The 16,755-nt window shown below is 43.1% G+C and overlaps 1 protein-coding gene across 3 annotated transcripts in view; it reads left to right on the plus strand.

Moving 5' to 3' along the window:
• Positions 1-3,741: 3,741 nt before the first annotated feature.
• The window catches only part of LOC122549676 (secernin-1-like), an 86,170-nt gene continuing 73,156 nt past the window's right edge, over positions 3,742-16,755 (plus strand). Inside the window, exon 1 of one of the 3 annotated variants that reach the window (XM_043689514.2) lies at positions 3,742-3,947. In XM_043689514.2, coding sequence (XP_043545449.1) covers positions 3,913-3,947 — 35 coding nt within the window. In that variant the 5' untranslated portion in view covers positions 3,742-3,912. Of the gene's footprint in view, positions 3,948-4,050; positions 4,133-5,359; positions 5,379-16,755 lie in introns of those variants that run through there. The other 2 variants (XM_043689513.2, XM_043689517.2) reach the window with 2 other exon arrangements.

The following is a 16,755-nucleotide window of genomic DNA, read 5'->3' on the forward strand; positions in this document are numbered from 1 at the left end:
ATTCATGGCAGATTGTGGTTTAATATATACATGAAAGAAATTGCATCTATATTAATTTCGCCAAACGATTACAATATAGTTTGAATTATTTGTCCCTGGATGACTTTTATATATCTGAGTCTGAAACATATCTGCTTTCTTCATATCCATTTAGCCTATCTGAAAAGTTCTGTGGAATTTATTAATCTTGTCAGGTCTGAGCGAAAACCAATGTAGACGTGGGGTGAACATGGAAATGCCACACAATCACCCAAGAGTGGAATCAAATCAAGGCCGTTGGTGCTGTGAGGAATCAATGCTAACCATTGTTAACCAAGGATGTATATTCAACATTGAAGAGTGGCCAGGCATATCAGAGTTGCAAGTGTAAATTTAAAAAGGCCTGGATGAGGCTTTCAGTAATTGAAGAGCTGAGGTAAGAATGGAGATGGGCAATGTCAGTATAAAAAAAGTAAATGGTCTTTGTGATGATATAAATATATGCTTGGCAGTTCATCTTGAGGTCAAGTATAACACTAAGGTTATGAAAAGTCTAGTTTAGCTTCAAACGGTTGTAGCAGAGGCATGGAAACAGTGAATAAGGTGCAGAGTTCATGTCAGGATTAAATACAGGGGCTTCAGCATTCCTATTAGTTAATTGAAGAAAATTTCATCTTGTCAAGTGACTTTTTGTAGTTCTTTTATAGACGTTGCCTAATGTTAACTTTCTATGGAAAATGCTTCTTGAATTTCAGGTTTTTGATCTACTAGCAATGCAGCAATAGCAATACAGTACAAAGTCAGAATGTGATCTGGAATGGTGTGGAAATGTTGTTCCTAGTTTTTTTTCAAAATCAAACATGGGATATGGGAATCACTTGCTAGGTCAGCATTTATTGCCCATCCCCAATTATTCAGAATTAAGAGTCAATCACATTGTTGTGGACCTAGAGAGATATGTTGGCCAGACCAGGTAAGTATGTCAGCTCTCATTCCCTAAAGGACCCATCCTTAGAGCAATCAACAGTCGCCACATGGGCACTATTGGGGTATCTTTTCATTCAGTTCAAAAATCCCCATCTGCCCTGCTGGGTTTTGAACCCACATCTCCCGGAACATTAAGCTGATGATCTACATTACTAGTCGAACGATACCACTGCCTCCCCTTCCATTCTTGGTCTTCTAAATGGTAGAAGTTGTTGGTTTGGAAGGCACTACAGAAGGGAAGAAATGGTAACAATTAGTAGAAAAAGGTTTAAAAAAAAGAAAGAAAACTCAAAATGTTATTCTTAATCATACACACTAAAAACTTCAATCCTTCTGGTACCCAAAAGTTATAGATGCGACCTCAAACAAACTCCTTCTCCAGTGCCTCCAGACCAAACAAAAACAAGGCTGAAGAGAAACAGGCAAACAGAGTAGTTAACCACACAGCTATGTTCAAACTTTTTTCTCCCACCCTCCACTGCATCAAGTAACCAGTAGAGCTGGCCTGAAGTAGAGTCAGAAGATGAATAGCACCCATTCAAAAAAGTTGAAACAAGTCCAGTAGCATTTCACATCAGTACAGATATCAAACACAGATTCATCCCTGCCTGAGAGTCTGCGAATTGGAGTAAAAACCTATTGATGATACTGTTCCTTGCAAAACTCTTAAGCATAGATTCAATGGAGTCTTTCTTAAAAAGTCATCTGTTGCAATCTCCTGCCTCTACTAGATGGCAAGATGGAATACCTTTTGAAGGTTTGCCATATAGTGAGTGCAATGAAGATTCACTAGACTTGTTCCAGATATGGCGGGACTGTGTAATGAAGAGTGATTGGGAAAACTGGGCTTGCGTTCTCTGGAGTTTCAAAGAATGACAAGTGATCTCAGTGAAACCTACAAAATACTTAAATGGGTAGACAGGGTAGATGCAGGTAAGGCGCTGTCCTTGCCTGGACAGTCAAGGACCAGGGGACATACTTTAAAAATAAACAGCATGTCTCTTAGGACTAAGATAAGGAGCATCTGTTTTTAACTCCGAGGTTTTGACTTCCTGATGAAAAGCTTATGCCCGAAACATCGATTCTCCTGCTCCTCTGATGCTGCTTGACCTGCTGTGCTTTTCCAGCACCACACGCTCGACTCTGATCTCCAGCATCTGCAGCCCTCACTTTCTCTTGTTCTGGACTCCCCAGTCATCAGCAACATTTTTCCTGTATTTACCCTATCCAGTCCTGTTAAAGATTTCTTGGTTTCAATGAGATTCTACCTCACTCTTCTAAACTCCAGTATATACAGTCCTAACCCATCCAGTCTCTCTTCCCATCCGAGGCATCAGTCTGATAAATCTTTGTTGCACTCCCTCCATAGCAAGAACATCCTTCCTCAGACAAGGAGACCAGAACTGCACACAATGTTACAAGTGTGGTCTCACCAAGGCTCTGAACAGTTGCAGCAAGGTATCCCTGCTCCTGTGCTTTCACTAAGAAAGTCAACATACCATTTACCTTCTTTACTGCCTGCTACACCTTCATGTTTACTTTCAGTAGAGTGTGGTGCTAGAAAAGCACAGTCGGTCAGGTAGTATCTAAGGAGCAGCAAAATTGACATTTTTGAGCATAAGCTCTTCATCAGGAATGAGGTTTGTGGCCCAAGGGGGCTGACAGCTAAATGGGAGGGGGTGGGGCTGGGGGTAAGGTAGCTGGGAATGTGATAGGCGGGTGAAGGTGGGGGTGAAGGTGATTGGTCAGAAAGGAGGGTGGAGCGGATAGGTGGGAAGGAATATGGACAGGTACCTTCACCCCCAACTCCATCTACCTATCACATTCTCAGCGACTTCCCCCCCCAACCCCGCCAGCCCCACGCCCCTTCCTGTTTGATTCTCCTGCTGTTTGGATGCTGCCTGACTGGCTGTGCTTTTCCAGCACCACACTCTTTGATTCTGTTTACTTTCAGTGATTGGTGTACAAGGACACCCAGGTCTCACTGCCAATCATTCCCCTTTCCCAATCAATTGCTTTTCAGTTAATAATCCATCTTCCTGTTTTTACTACCAATGTGGATAAGCTCATATTTATCCATATTGTACTTCATCTGCCTCTCAACTTATCCAAGTAACACAAATTCTACATCCTCCTCACAGCTCAGCCTCCCACCCAGCTTTGCAAACGTAGAGATATTATACTTAGTCCCATCATTTAAATCATGAATACACGTCATGAATAGCTGGGGTACAAACGCTGATCCCTATGGTATCCTGCAGGTCACTGTCTAACATTCAGAAAGCGACCCATTTATTCCTACTCTGTTTCCTGTCTGCCAGCCAGTTCTCTGTCCATGGCAGTGCATTACCCCTGTCCCACGAATTTCAATTTTACATGCTAATCTCTTATGTGGGACCTTAGCGAACGCTTTCTGAAAGTCCAAGTCGACCACATCGACAGGATCCCCCTTATCAAATTACACCTTTGGAAAAGTCCAGTAGGTTTCAAGTATGATTTCCTTTTTGTAAATCCATGCTGACTATCCAATCGTGTCACTTTTTTCCCCCTCAAGCGCTCTCCCATTACATTTTATAACGGACTCTCGCATTTTTTCCCAACTACAGATTAGTTGGTCTGTCATTCCCCCTGCCCTCTCCTTTATTAAACGGTGGGGATTTTATTCAACCGTGGAGTGACATTTAGCAGGCAGTCCTTTATTTCCAGACGGGCAGGTTCAGCAGACGGCGCTGCAGAGCGAGGAGTAAGTTGCTGCCTGTTTGATGGGATCAGCAACGTTCCGGCGTGGGGAGCACCTCCCCTTGAACGGCGACTGGGTTACTTTTTGAATGAGGGAGGGGGTGCACCGCTATGTTGAAGGGGGACAACTTGTGAATAGACAGAGCACCGTTTCTGCGGCTCTGCCCGTGTTGCATTGTCTGGTCCGCGCCCAGATGCTGCGGTTATATGACCAGGAGCTGTAGAGACCGCTCGGAGCTCAGGTAAGGGGCAGGCAGACACACACACACACACAGAGAGCTCGTTCCGTCCCCTTTCCCGGAGCACAGCGAATGCAGCTTGCGTTGGCTAAGTGCAGGGTGGAGCTGGACAGTCTCTCCTCCGACACCAGCCTCGGATGGTGAGGGATGGGGATGGAGATGGGAGACTGTCGCCATGCCAGAGTCAGGTTTGTCTTTGGCCAGCGAGCAAGCGGGCAGGGTTTACACACCAGCAGCTTTCGCTGTCTCTTGCTGCATCCCCGAGTTTGGGTGGGTCCTGCCACAGGCTGCTGGAGAAGGGGGGGGGGGGGGGGGGGAGAGATGCTGTGTACCGACCGCCAGCAGCTTGTTGTGAGAGCGGCGGGCGGGGTCAGTCTGACCTTGCTCCCAGCCCCGTTCCGATCAGCCCACAGGTGCCCACTCTCCACCCGCTCCAGGCAACCTCAGGGCGCATCTCCCGACCCCTTCTCTCTACCTCTCCGTCCCCTCCACCACTCATCCTTGTTTGTTCCTTAAGACTTATTACTGCCAACCTCCCTCTTCTCTCCTCTCCTCAAAGTGTTTGTTTTTCCTCTTCCTATCTCCACTCTTTATTTGCATTTCCATGTTTAAGTATTTCATTTTCTGCAACACCCCCTTTTTAGTGAAAACAATTGGATTATTTGTATTTAAATTTCTGTCCTCTTTGTCCTCTTCCCTCCCCCCATTAATTTTCATTTTCTTCTGTAAACTACACTCAATCCGATAACTTGATTAGGTACAAAATTCAAAGTCTGTGAGAAGATTTGTAGCTCGGGTGCTCGTTGTTGTGGTTCTGTTCGCCGAGCTGGGAATTTGTGTTGCAGACGTTTCGTTTTGCAGAAAGGGGACGAAACGTCTGCTACACAAATTCCCAGCTCGGCGAATAGGTACAAAATTGATAGCAATGAAGAGACGGTTGATCATGGAAATTTGGTGTATTATTTGAGGCAAGGCTGTTACATCATACAACCACCTGGCTATGATGTATGATTAACTTATCTCATAGCAACTGAATAAATGGAATGATATCGGTCCTTAATTCTCTAAAGTGTAGAGCAGAGTGAGCTCTGCGTTTCACAGCTGAAATGTTGCAATGCAAGCAGGAGGTCACTGCAGGCAGCTGTGTTCTTTTAATTAATTGAATGTAAATTGATGATTCTCAAACTTGCTGTGGCTATTAATGTATTCCTGTGGGTTTCCCTTCCTAACTTCAGAAAAACTGAGAATTTATCAGGGAAGAAATTTTATTTTGGCAATAGAAATATTTTAAAAATTGCAGAAAAGTGTGTGAATCTGATTGTGGAGACCTACTTGAATGCTGTGAAGATGATAATTTAGAAACCAATGCTGTAAAGCATTCAAGTTAGCATTATTGTTGTTCATAGTATTTGTGGGATAACACTTTTTTAAATGGTGAGTATCTTTGCAAGATATATTTTTATTCTGTAGATTCTCTTCCAAGGAATAACTTCATGTGCCAATAATGCTGCGCTCCATCGTATTCAATAAGCTTTTGGGGGGCCATCTTGGGAGGTTGGACTGTACAACATTCAAGTGCTTTCTTTTAAGTGTTTGCTCTTAAAGTCAGTAATGTGCTGGGCTTTGAAAGTACAGTAGAGGTTTTGGTACAGAAGTTTCATTACTCTGTGCAAATGCCTTTAATATAAGATTTATGAGCAGACAATTGATATACGTAGCATTTTACAAAGTCAATACAAGTTTCAGTTGCATGCCTTGTATATAAGGTATAAGCCACCGGTTTGACATTATCTGGCATCTTGTCCAGTCTGGGCACAATATTTCATGAAGAATGCAAAGAAATTTTGTGAAGTAGTTTCATAAGAATCTCGCAGGGATGAGAGACTTTAGTTGCATGAATAGGTTGGAGAAATGAGGCTGTTGTCCTTGGAGAAGAGATGATCAAAAATCATGAGGGTAAATGAGGAGAAACTCTTCTCATTGGAAGAAAGAAACAGAGCCAGATACTTAATGTGAGTGGGACAAAAAGCAACATGTTGTAAAGACAGTTTTGTACAGTAAGTGGTTAGTTTCTTAAATGCATTGTTGGGAGTGTGATAAAGACTCATTTAACTGTGGCTGTCAAAAGGGAATTGGATGGGTATGAGAAGAGATTTTCAGGACTACCAGGAGATTAGACTCATAGAGATGTACAGCATGGAAACAGACCTTTTGGTCCAACCTGTCCGTGCCGACCAGATATCCCAACCCAATCTAGTCCCATCTGCCAGCGCCCGGCCCATATCCCTCCAAACCCTTCCTATTCATATACCCATCCAAATGCCTCTTAAATGTTGCAATTGTACCAGCCTCCACCACATCCTCTGGCAGCTCATTCCATACATGTACCACTCTCTGCGTGAAAAAGTTGCAACATGGGACAGAGTGAGTAGCTGTATCCATTTTGAATGGTTAAGATTCTTTTTCTCACAAAATTATAACTTTGGTGACAGTCTGGGGTAATTTATGGTTGTATAACTTGCAGAGCAATATAGGAGCCCTGGATATAGTGGTCTTTATCATTGCTTGGGTCAAATGCAGCCCCTGCAATATATGCAGCAATTTTAATATATTATCTAGTTTTTGAGTGTACTATCAATATAATGTAGAAGAGACCACTTTAATGATATGAGGCTTAGGGGAATGAAACACATGAGTCAGTGAATTTGCTAGCACATTATGTCAGTGCTGTAAAACACTTTCAAATATCTGTTGCATTTTAATTGTTTCTAGTCAGTTCTTAGAAATACCATTCAGTCAATTTACTCAGTTGAATTTGACAAAATAAGCGATTTTCTAAACATTTACTATAATTTATTTCAGAATATCTTGCTTTGCTCCCCAAGGTGTCTCATGTACAAGCCAATATGAAACTGACTTATACCAGTCCAGGTTTAATCTTAGAATCATAGAATCCCGAAGTGTGGAAACAGCCCCTTTGGCCCAACATGTCCACATTGACCCTCTGAAGAGCATCCCATCCAGACCCATTCACCTAACCTATTACTATATATTTCCCCTGACTAATGCACCTAACCTACACACCCCTGAACACTATGGGCAATTTAGCATGTCCAATTCACTTAACCTACACATTTTTGGATTGTGGCAGGAAACAGGAGAACCTGGAGGAAACCCAAGCAGACAAGGGGAGAATGTGCAAACTCCACACAGTCACCCAAGGTTGGAATTGCACCCAAGTCCCTGGCTCTGTGAGGCAACAGTGCTAACATTGAGCCACCATGCTGCCCCTTTTGGCCTGCGCTGAGGCAGGTTATTGTGGCAGAAAGGCAGTAAGACACTGTAACTAGCTTCAATATACAGTATGTGGTCAAAGGAAGAATGAGTATCAGTGGACCCTATTCCTTGCTGCTCCTTAGTGATTGTATTTATACACATGCCGTGATGTACTTCTAAAAACTGTGGACATGATAACTTGCTCCAAGTACTGAAGTGAAAGCATTTCAATGGGGGTTGGGGAAGAGCTAGACTGCTCCATGGTGCAATAATTGAGTTAGTGAGCTGTGAAATAAGTCTCTCACTTAATAGGAAATACTTCATATAGATGCTTTCTGTGAGTATGAGTCAGCTAAAGACTCTGCCAGTAATGGAAGGAGAAAAATGCACAGAAGGTGAAGTGTAAGGATGGATTTTTTTGGAAGGATTCAGAACATCATGGAGGTGTGGGAGTTGAAACCATTGAGGGGTTTGTGGATAATTACTCAAGATTCTTGAGAGTCAAAAACACTAACATTATTTTGAGCGTGACTTAAGTGTGGGATGTAATTGCGTGCACAAACTTAGTCAAGTCAATTCATCAGCTTGAAGTTAAAGTAAAAAATGTTGACTTCTGGGTTTGTGTCCCCAAGTTGTGCAATGGCTGAGATAAACTCCTGCATGACATCTTTTTTTTTAATTTGAAGTAAAGCATCAGGATAAAAATGAACTTTGAAGAGTTGGTAGGTGTTTGGAACAGATGCATTGAGAACAGACAAAGGCAGCATCCAGATTCAATGATGAATCTCTGAAGTTGCTGTTGGCAATAGGCAGGACTTGATTTATAATGGGAAGAAAGTTACAGCTTTTGCCAAGAAAATGTCATTTGAAGGAAGCTGAGGAAGTGAGCAGCAGGAGAATTGTACCCATTCTTAGATGTAGAACAGAAAATAACTTTACTAACATGAAATAACTAGGCTAGGAAGGTGGGTATATACTTGCTGATTCATTTCCAGTGGGGTATCGCCACTTAATTTCCTTGTGCCAAATGTATTCCATTACAACACTCCTCTCAGCCACTCTAATTTCAGCCATACCCAGCCTTTACTTGCTCAGTACTTGAGGTCATTCAGGTGACTGGGAAGTATCCTACCATAGTCCAAAGTTGTGCTTCACAGACGGTGGACAGGATTTGAGGACTCAAGAGGTTAGCTGCTAATAAGGATTTCTAATCTCTGACCTGCTCTTGTAGCCACAATATTGGAATGGTCAGTACAGTTCAGTTTTTAATCAATCACAACTTTCAGGATATTAATAGTGGGGATTTGCTGATGACACTCAATGGAATGACTATGGAATGATGGTTGGAATGTCTGTCTCTTATCAGAGATGGTCATTGCTTAAATGGCAAGTGATACTTGCATCACACATCTGCCCAAATATGAATATTGTCCAAGTCTTGCTGCATTTAGCCATGGACAGCTTCACTATCTGAGGAGTTGCAAACTGTGCTGAATATTGCGCAATCATTTTGTGAATATCCTCTCTCTCTCTCAACTATTTTATGATGGACAGAAAGTCATTGAAGCAGGTGAAGATGGTTGGGTCTAGCACACTACTGTGAGGAGCTTTTGCAAAGGTGTCTTCGAGTTGAGATGACTGACCTCCAGCCACACCCATCTTCTTTTGTGCTGAGCGTGACTCCAGCCAGCGAAATTTCCCCTGACTCGCATCAATTCTAATTTAGCCAGGGCTCCTTGATGCCAATCCTGATAAAATGTGACTTTGGTATCAAGGGCACTCACTCTCTCCTTTTCAAATTTAACAGATTTTTGTCCATGCTTCAGACAGAACAGTCATGAGTTCAGAAACTGAGTGGCCCTGTTGGAACCCAGATGAAGTGTCAGTGAGCAGGTTATTGCTAAGCACTTGCTGCTTGGTAACACTGACGCATCCCATCACTTTAATGGTTAAAAGAATAATAAGGTGCTAATTGGCTAGCTGGATTTGTCCTGGTTTTTTTTTTTGTGTGTAAATGTCATATTTGGGCAGGTTTTCCACTGTGCCATTGCAGTAGGTTACTGGAAGAGCTCAGCAGATTCTGCAGCACAAGTATTCAGTACTATTGCTGGAATGTTTTCAGAGCTCCCAACCTTTGCATTATCTAGCTCAGGACTGCAGAGTACCAATCTGATCTATGGTATGTGGAATCGCTTAGCATTGGCAATCATTTGCTGCTTCTGCTGTTTAACCTACAAGTTGTACTGTTGGTTCCTGTTGACATTTCATTTTTAAGGATGCTGGTGATGCTCTTTGCAGGATGACCCAGTGTTGTTTCCCTGGCTTGGTTGGTTGTGATAGTGGGGGATATGCTGGGTGTTGAGTTTGCAGATTATGATTGAATACAGCTCTGCTGCTGTAAGTGTTGCTGTTCAGACCTGAGTTGTAAGATCTGATTGAGGTCTGTCCCATTTAGCGAGGTGGATGGGGTATCACACAACATGGAGGCTATTTTGAAGGTGAAGACTGGACTTGATTTTCACAAGGACTGTGAAGTGGTCACTCATACTTTTTATGGAGATATCTGCAGCAGGCAGATTGGTGAGGCTGAGATCAAATATGTTTTCCTTTTGTTGGTGTTCTGAGCACCTGCTGCGTCAGAATCATGGAATCCCTTTACTGGAGAAGCAGGCAATTAGCGCACTGCATCCACACCAACTCTCCAACAGGCAGCCCACCCAGCACTCCCCTCCTTGTTCTATCTTTGTATTTCCCATGGATAGACCCTTGTCCTGCACATTCCTTTACACAATGGGCAATTTAGCATGATCAGTCCACCTAACTTGTAACTTTTGGACTGTGGGAGGAAACCCCCAGAGAACATGCAAACTCCACACAGTTGCCCGAGGCTGGAATTGAACTTGGGACTCGGGTGTTATGAGGTAGCAGTGCTAGTCACTGAGACACCATGCCACTCCACAATCTAGTACCTTTGGCCTTTCAGTCTTGACCTGCTCAGGGCTGGACAATGAAGGTCCCCACCCAGAGAACAATCTACACCTTTTCCACCCTCGCTGTTTCCACCAAATGGTGTTCAATATGGAATAATTATTCACCAGCCAAAAGGGGACAATATGTAGTAATTAGGTTTCTTTTAAGGATGTGAGGAGACCTCATGGGGACTGGAGTCCATATTGAAGGCTGCCAGTACTGTACCACTGGTGGTACAGTGCACACCCAGTGGTGTTGTGCAGAATGTTTGTTTCTAAAGAATGATTGTGTGAAAGTGATTTTTCAGTGTCAAAGTGTGGTGCTGGAAAAGCTCAGCCAGTCAGGCAGCATCCGAGGAGCAGGAGAGTTGACGTTTCGAGCATGAGCTCTTCATCAGGAAAAACCAATCTTCAGCGATTTCTCCTGTTCCTCTGCTTCATGACTTGATGTGCTTTTCCAGCACCACAGTTTTTTTTTTTAACTCTGATCTCCAGTTCCCACTTTCTCCCTGAGAATGACTGATTGTCAGGCTGTTTGATTCGTTTGAGTTGTCTCACGTTTGGTACTAGCCCTCAGATGTTAATAAAGAAGACTAGATCAATGTCAGGTGGTCCTTTCTGGTTTCATTTGTCTTCAGACTATTTCTGGTGGTTGAAGCAACCTTGCTAGGGCATTTCGAAGGGTAGTCAAGAGTCCACCTCATTTGTGGGCCTGGCACCACAGGTAGGTCAGACCAGGTAAGCATAGTTTGCTTCACAAAAGGACATCAGTGAATCAGATTTAATGAGCATTGACAATGCTTTCATGGTTCTCATGATCTTCAAACTTCAGACTGCTACTGAATTCAAATTCCACCAGCTGCCATTAGTGGCATTCGAAACCTACGTTCACAGAATGCTACCTGGGTTTCTGAATTACTGCTCCCGTGGGAAACCAGTTAGTGAGGTGACTTAAATATTCACTCACTCCAGCGATTCTCTCTCAACCCACAGCCCTGCAAACAATGAGTTATATGCCTGTTGCAGTGAACAGCAAGAACCCCCTTTGTCTCCGATAACATCCTTGAATGATGCAGATTCTAAATGTTTTAAGGGTGTAATGAATTTCAGTCACTAGAAGAACTTGGCCAGCATGTGTTAGGTCTTCTCAGATGCTCCAAATGTCTGAGGCCACCTGGTGAAATGAGCTCAGACTTCAGTGGTGTATTCTTTGAAATGAATAGTGGATTTCTTGCTGCACACTGTGTGAACTCTCTACCTGTTGATACCACCATAGCAACTTCTCTTTTTATATTGTTGCTGTTGATGGTACTGACCTTCTTTTTGACATGCAGTCAAATAGACCTTCTGTTTTGAATTTGGCTGCTGAGCAGACTCCACTTTTCTCCAGCACCTGTCCAGTGACAAGAACACTTGGCTATATCTTTGCCCAAGAACACCTAAGGTTGGCTGTAATTATGAAACTTTTATTCAGATAGAAGGAAGCATTAAATATCCTTGAGAGCTGTGGCCTATTCTCCTCTCCACTTCACTGCCCAGCACAGCAAATTGGAAATGTTGAATTTTAAAACTTTATTGTAACATTTTAATTTCAGTCAATTAATATCTATGGTGTTAATTGCTGCCAGATCTGAATGTAGGAGGCTTTCCAAGTCAGAGTTTTGGACAAGTTGGAGAAATGGAGGTTAGAAATCTGATTAGTTTAGAAATGGTTGATGTGGAAGTGGTACATCTTAGGAATGAAAAAGATAATAGCTTAAAAATGTGTTGCTGGAAAAGCGCAGCAGGTCAGACAGCATCAAAGGAACAGGAGAATCGACATTTCGGGCATAAGCCCTTCTTTAGGAATGAGGAGAGTGTGCCAAGCAGACTAAGATAAAAGGTAGGGAGGAGGGACTTGGGGGAGGGCCGCTGGGAATACGATAGGTGGAAGGAGGTTAAGGTGAGGGTGATAGGCCGGAGAGGGAGTGGGGGCAGAGAGGTCTGGCAGAAGATTGCAGGTCAAGAAGGTGGTGCTGAGTCTGACGGTTGGGACTGAGAAAAGTTGGGGAGAGGGGAAATGAGAAAGCTGGAGAAATCTGCATTCATCCCTTGTGATTGGAGGGTTCCTAGGTGGAAGATGAGGTGCTCTTCCTCCAGGTGTTGTCTTGCCATGATCTGGCGATGGAGGAGGCCAAGGACCTGCATGTCCTTGGCAGAGTGGGAGGGGGAGTTAAAGTGTTCAGCCACGGGGCGGTTGGGGTTGGTGCGGGTGTCCCACAGGTGTTCTCTGAAACGTTCTGCAAGTAGGCGGCCTGTCTCCCCAATATAGAGGAGGCCACATCAGGTGCAGCAGATGCAGTAAATGATGTGTGTGGAGGTGCAGGTGAATTTCTGATGGATATTGAAGGATCCTTTGGGGCCTTGGAGGGAAGTAAGGGGGGAGGTGTGGGCGCAAGTTTTGCATTTCTTGCGGTTGCAGGGGAAAATGCCGGGAGTGGAGGTTGGGTTGTGGTGGGGGGGGGGGGGAGTGGTCTTTCCGGAACGCTGATAGAAGCGGGGAGGCGATTGGAGGGGTGGGTTCAAGGGCTGAGAAGCGGGAAGTGGAGGAGAATCGGTGGAGAGTATTGTCAACCACGTCTGAGGGGAAATTGCGGTCTTTGAAGAAGGAGGCCATCTAGGTTGTTCAGTATTGGAATTGGTCCTCCTGGGAGCAGATGCGGTGAAGGCGAAGGAATTGGGAATATGGGATGGTGTTTTTACAGGGGGCAGGGTAGGAGAAAAAGATAATGCTAACTGTGGATCAACTAGGATGTCAAAGCTTTCTGGAAGGAGGAGAAAGTGAGGACTGTAGATGTTGGAGAGTCAGAGTTGAAAAATGTAGCACTAGAAAAGCACAGCAGGTCAAGCAGCATCTGAGGAGCAGGAGAGTCGGTGTTTTGAACGCGAGTCCTTCGGGAGCTTTCTGAAAGTCTAATTTCAGTCTGGGCAATTGGTTCTGATGGCATGCCGTTTACAAAAATGGCAAAGGAAAAGGGTTTCTTGTGGATCCTGCAAACAATAGTTGGTGTTAGCTTCTGTGATTTTTTTTTGGAGGAAGCTCTGACTTAACTTTTTTTCTCTGTCACAGGAAATTGGTAATGATGGGAATGCATTGACTCCAGTGGAACAAATAGGAAGAGGAGCATGCAGAAGTGTTTCAGTTTTAACCAAAGCAAATGTCCAGAGTGATTTTATCTCTGTCTAAAACATCAATAAAACAAAATTACTCTGTACCTTTTGTTTTAGATAAAGAACTCGTTCTTTCCAAATGACATGTCTTTAAAACAATAAAAGACTACTGTTTAAGGCTGGGTGACTTTTCATGAGCGTGGACAACACGATGCAGATTTTGGGCAGTGGATAGTGTAAATTCTTCTAGCTTAAAAAAAATTAAGATTGATTTAAGTTTCTGTCCTCATCTGTAAGTATTTTATCGTCTCTGATGGGGTTGCATTGTATAATTGCTAATGAAGGTGTTACAGTAGGAAATGTTTCCAGTAGAATCGTTTCTTAAAATCTGTCCTGTTTATTTCGAAGGGCATTTTTGGTATAATTCTTCCCAAGATTTTCAAACCATGTTTCAGCACACAAGAGGTGTTCAAAAGGGGATCTGAATGACTCAATATTGAAGAGATCTTGTGAGTGGTAGTGAGTCACTGTCACTGGCGTGTAGTTCTGTGAATATATAGCTATTGATAGAAAGGAGTGCCATTTTAGTTTTGGAGTGCAATATCATTTTGCAAACTGTTAATTCACACTCTGCAGGCTCAAGGTATTAAAGTTGTGACAAATGAGATATTGTAAGCCCATACTTGCAAAGTCAAAAAACTGGCAAAACTTTCAAGTGTACTGACAATTCCAACGGCCCTGATAGTTGGCCTATAATGTGAAAACGATTGGCCATGTGGGTTTTGAACCTTTGAAATGTTATCTGAATCTGCCATTCTCAATTGAATTGAGAGGACACAAAAACCTGAAAGGGGTTGAAGGTACAAATTTGAATGTATTTTGTGAGGAGTCCTGAAGCTTGTTTTCCAGAATATCAGAAGTTAGACATAAGACTGAGGAACAGGAGTGGTCAACTTTGCCATTTCAGTTAAGTCCTTGCTGACGCGGTAATCCTCAACTCCAATTTACTGCCTTAATCCCTCGATTCTCTTCTCCTATGGATTCAAAATCTGTCTATCTCAACCTTGTACCTATTTAGCAATCCAGCCTATACCCCACTTGCAGTAAAATATTCACAGATTCATTGCCTTCTCAGAAGAAATATCTTTTTCACCTGTCTGAATTGGGAGATCCATCTGAAACGATGTAAGAAAGTCCAAGATCAGAACGCAAGGGAAAATATCTCTCAGCATCTATCAAGTCTCGTTTGGAATTTTTTTTTTTATGCTTCAGTAAGGTTCCCACTCATTCTTCTGAACTTGCAGCGAGTGCAAACCTCACTCGGCCTCTCCGCCCTTGGGCGACTGTGTGGAGTTTGCCCATTCTTCCTGTGTCTCTGGGTTTCCTCCCAGGTGCTCAGGTTTCCCCCACATTCCAAAGATGTTGCAGTTTAGGTGGATTGGCCTTGGGAAATGCAGTCTTACAGGGATGGGGGGTGGGACATGTCTGGGTGGGATGCTCTTCAGAGAGCCATTGTGGCCTTGATGGGCCGAACGGCCTATTCCTCACTGTAGGGATTCTGTGAAGCCAGTTTGATCTGGAGTTGAAAGTTGTTCTAGAAAACTACCACTGTATACAGCCCATGAATTCCATGTCATGGCTTAATCTGCAAATTGTATTCTCCCAATCTACATGAAGATTAAAGAAACCCATGACTAATGTGTTGTTTTTTTAACTTGTTGTCAACTTCTGATTTATTCTGGATTCCACAGAGTTTAAAGTTTCACGTGTAAATGAAATTGCATCATTTTTAACTTCTGCACTAGATTTAGTTTTACCTCTCTCCTAGATTTGAAATCTGAGCCACTGTTCTAATTTGCAGACATTGCACCCACCCTATTCTCTGCCCTTGAGTGAGCATCGGTTTTTATCAAAGCAGGGCCAGAAACAGAGGCCATAGACTCTGGTGTTGCTTCTGTTTTCAGGCTCCACATCTTACTGCACTTCTCCCTTAGCAGCTTGTATAATGTGCTTTCAGGATGCATTTCCAGCCTTGTGGAATATAAAACTGGCACAGAAGGAGGCATTTTTAAATCAATAAAATCTGTCAATTCTCTCCAGTGCAAATAACTTTATCACCACTCCACACTTGTTCTCCTTCCCCCCAGCTAGTTCCATTCCTTTTCTTTTTTGTTTCCTCCCCAACAGTTATCCAATTTCCTTTTGAGCACCTAATTTAAATTTGTTTCCACAACAAAGAAGCTGAAACAGGGAGGTCATAATGCAACTGTATAAGGTGCTGGTGAACCCGCATCTGGAGTACTGTTAGCAGTTTTGGTATGCTTAAGAAAACATATCATTTCATTGGGAGTAGTTCAGAAAATGTGCACTCCAATGATCCCCAGTATGGAGGGACTGTGTGACGCGCAAAGGCTAAACAGGTTGAGACTCTACTGATTGAAATTTAGAAGATTGAGATGTGATCTCGTTGAAACAAATAGGATTCTTAAAGGACTTGGTAGGGTCATTGCTGAGAGGATGCTTCCCCCACCTCATGGGAGAGTCCAGGACCGAGGGCATAATCTCAAAACAGGGCTCAATTTGAGACTGAAATGAGGAATTTCTTCTCTCTGAGACTTGTCTGTTTGCAACCCCTTGCCGCAGAGAGCTGTGAAGATAGACTCCTTGGGTATATTTAAAGCTGAAAGATTCTTGTTTTACTATGGGAATCAAGAGTTTTGGTCTATAGTTCCCTGGCTTGGCCTTTCCACATTTCTTAAACAGTGGCACCACGTTTGCCAACCTCCAGTCTTCTGGCACCTCACCTATGACTATCAATGGTACAAATATCTGAGCAAGAGGCCCAGCAATCACTGCCCTAGCTTCCCACAGAGTTCTAATTTTGTGTAAATGTTTCTTGTCATGGTACTTGTTTTTGCCATTGTTAAATCTGCGCCGTCTGATTTTTATATTCCTTCAGCCATCAGAAACAGTTTCTATTTATTCAACCTAACCTTCCATAATTTTATACATCTCCATCAAATGCCCTTGAGTATCCTGGCTTGACGGAGACCAAACCCTGCTTCTCTGTCGTCCTTCACTTCTGGAGGTATTCTAATAAGCCTTTTCTGAAGTCTGTAGAAATGTTTGCATCCCCTTGTGTGCACAGTAAGAAGCCATAGTTACAGGTAAGCTATTCTGTGGATTCTGCAAAAACTCCTTGGCTCTTGTACTGTATGCTTGTCTCTTTTTTATAAAGACCGTCAAATGTGTATCTTTTCAGTGTGATACACTTCACATGATTTGGAGATGTCGGTGTTGGACTTGGGTGTACAAAGTTAAAAATCACACAACACGAGGTTATATCCAACAGGTTATAGTTGGACTATAACCTGGTGTTGTGTGATTTTTAACTTTGAGGAGAAAGTGAGGTCTGC

Source organism: Chiloscyllium plagiosum, unplaced genomic scaffold (genome assembly GCF_037043375.1).
Source record: "Chiloscyllium plagiosum isolate Xiang-an unplaced genomic scaffold, Cpla_swu_hap1 HiC_scaffold_5, whole genome shotgun sequence".
Lineage (NCBI taxonomy): Eukaryota > Metazoa > Chordata > Chondrichthyes > Orectolobiformes > Hemiscylliidae > Chiloscyllium > Chiloscyllium plagiosum.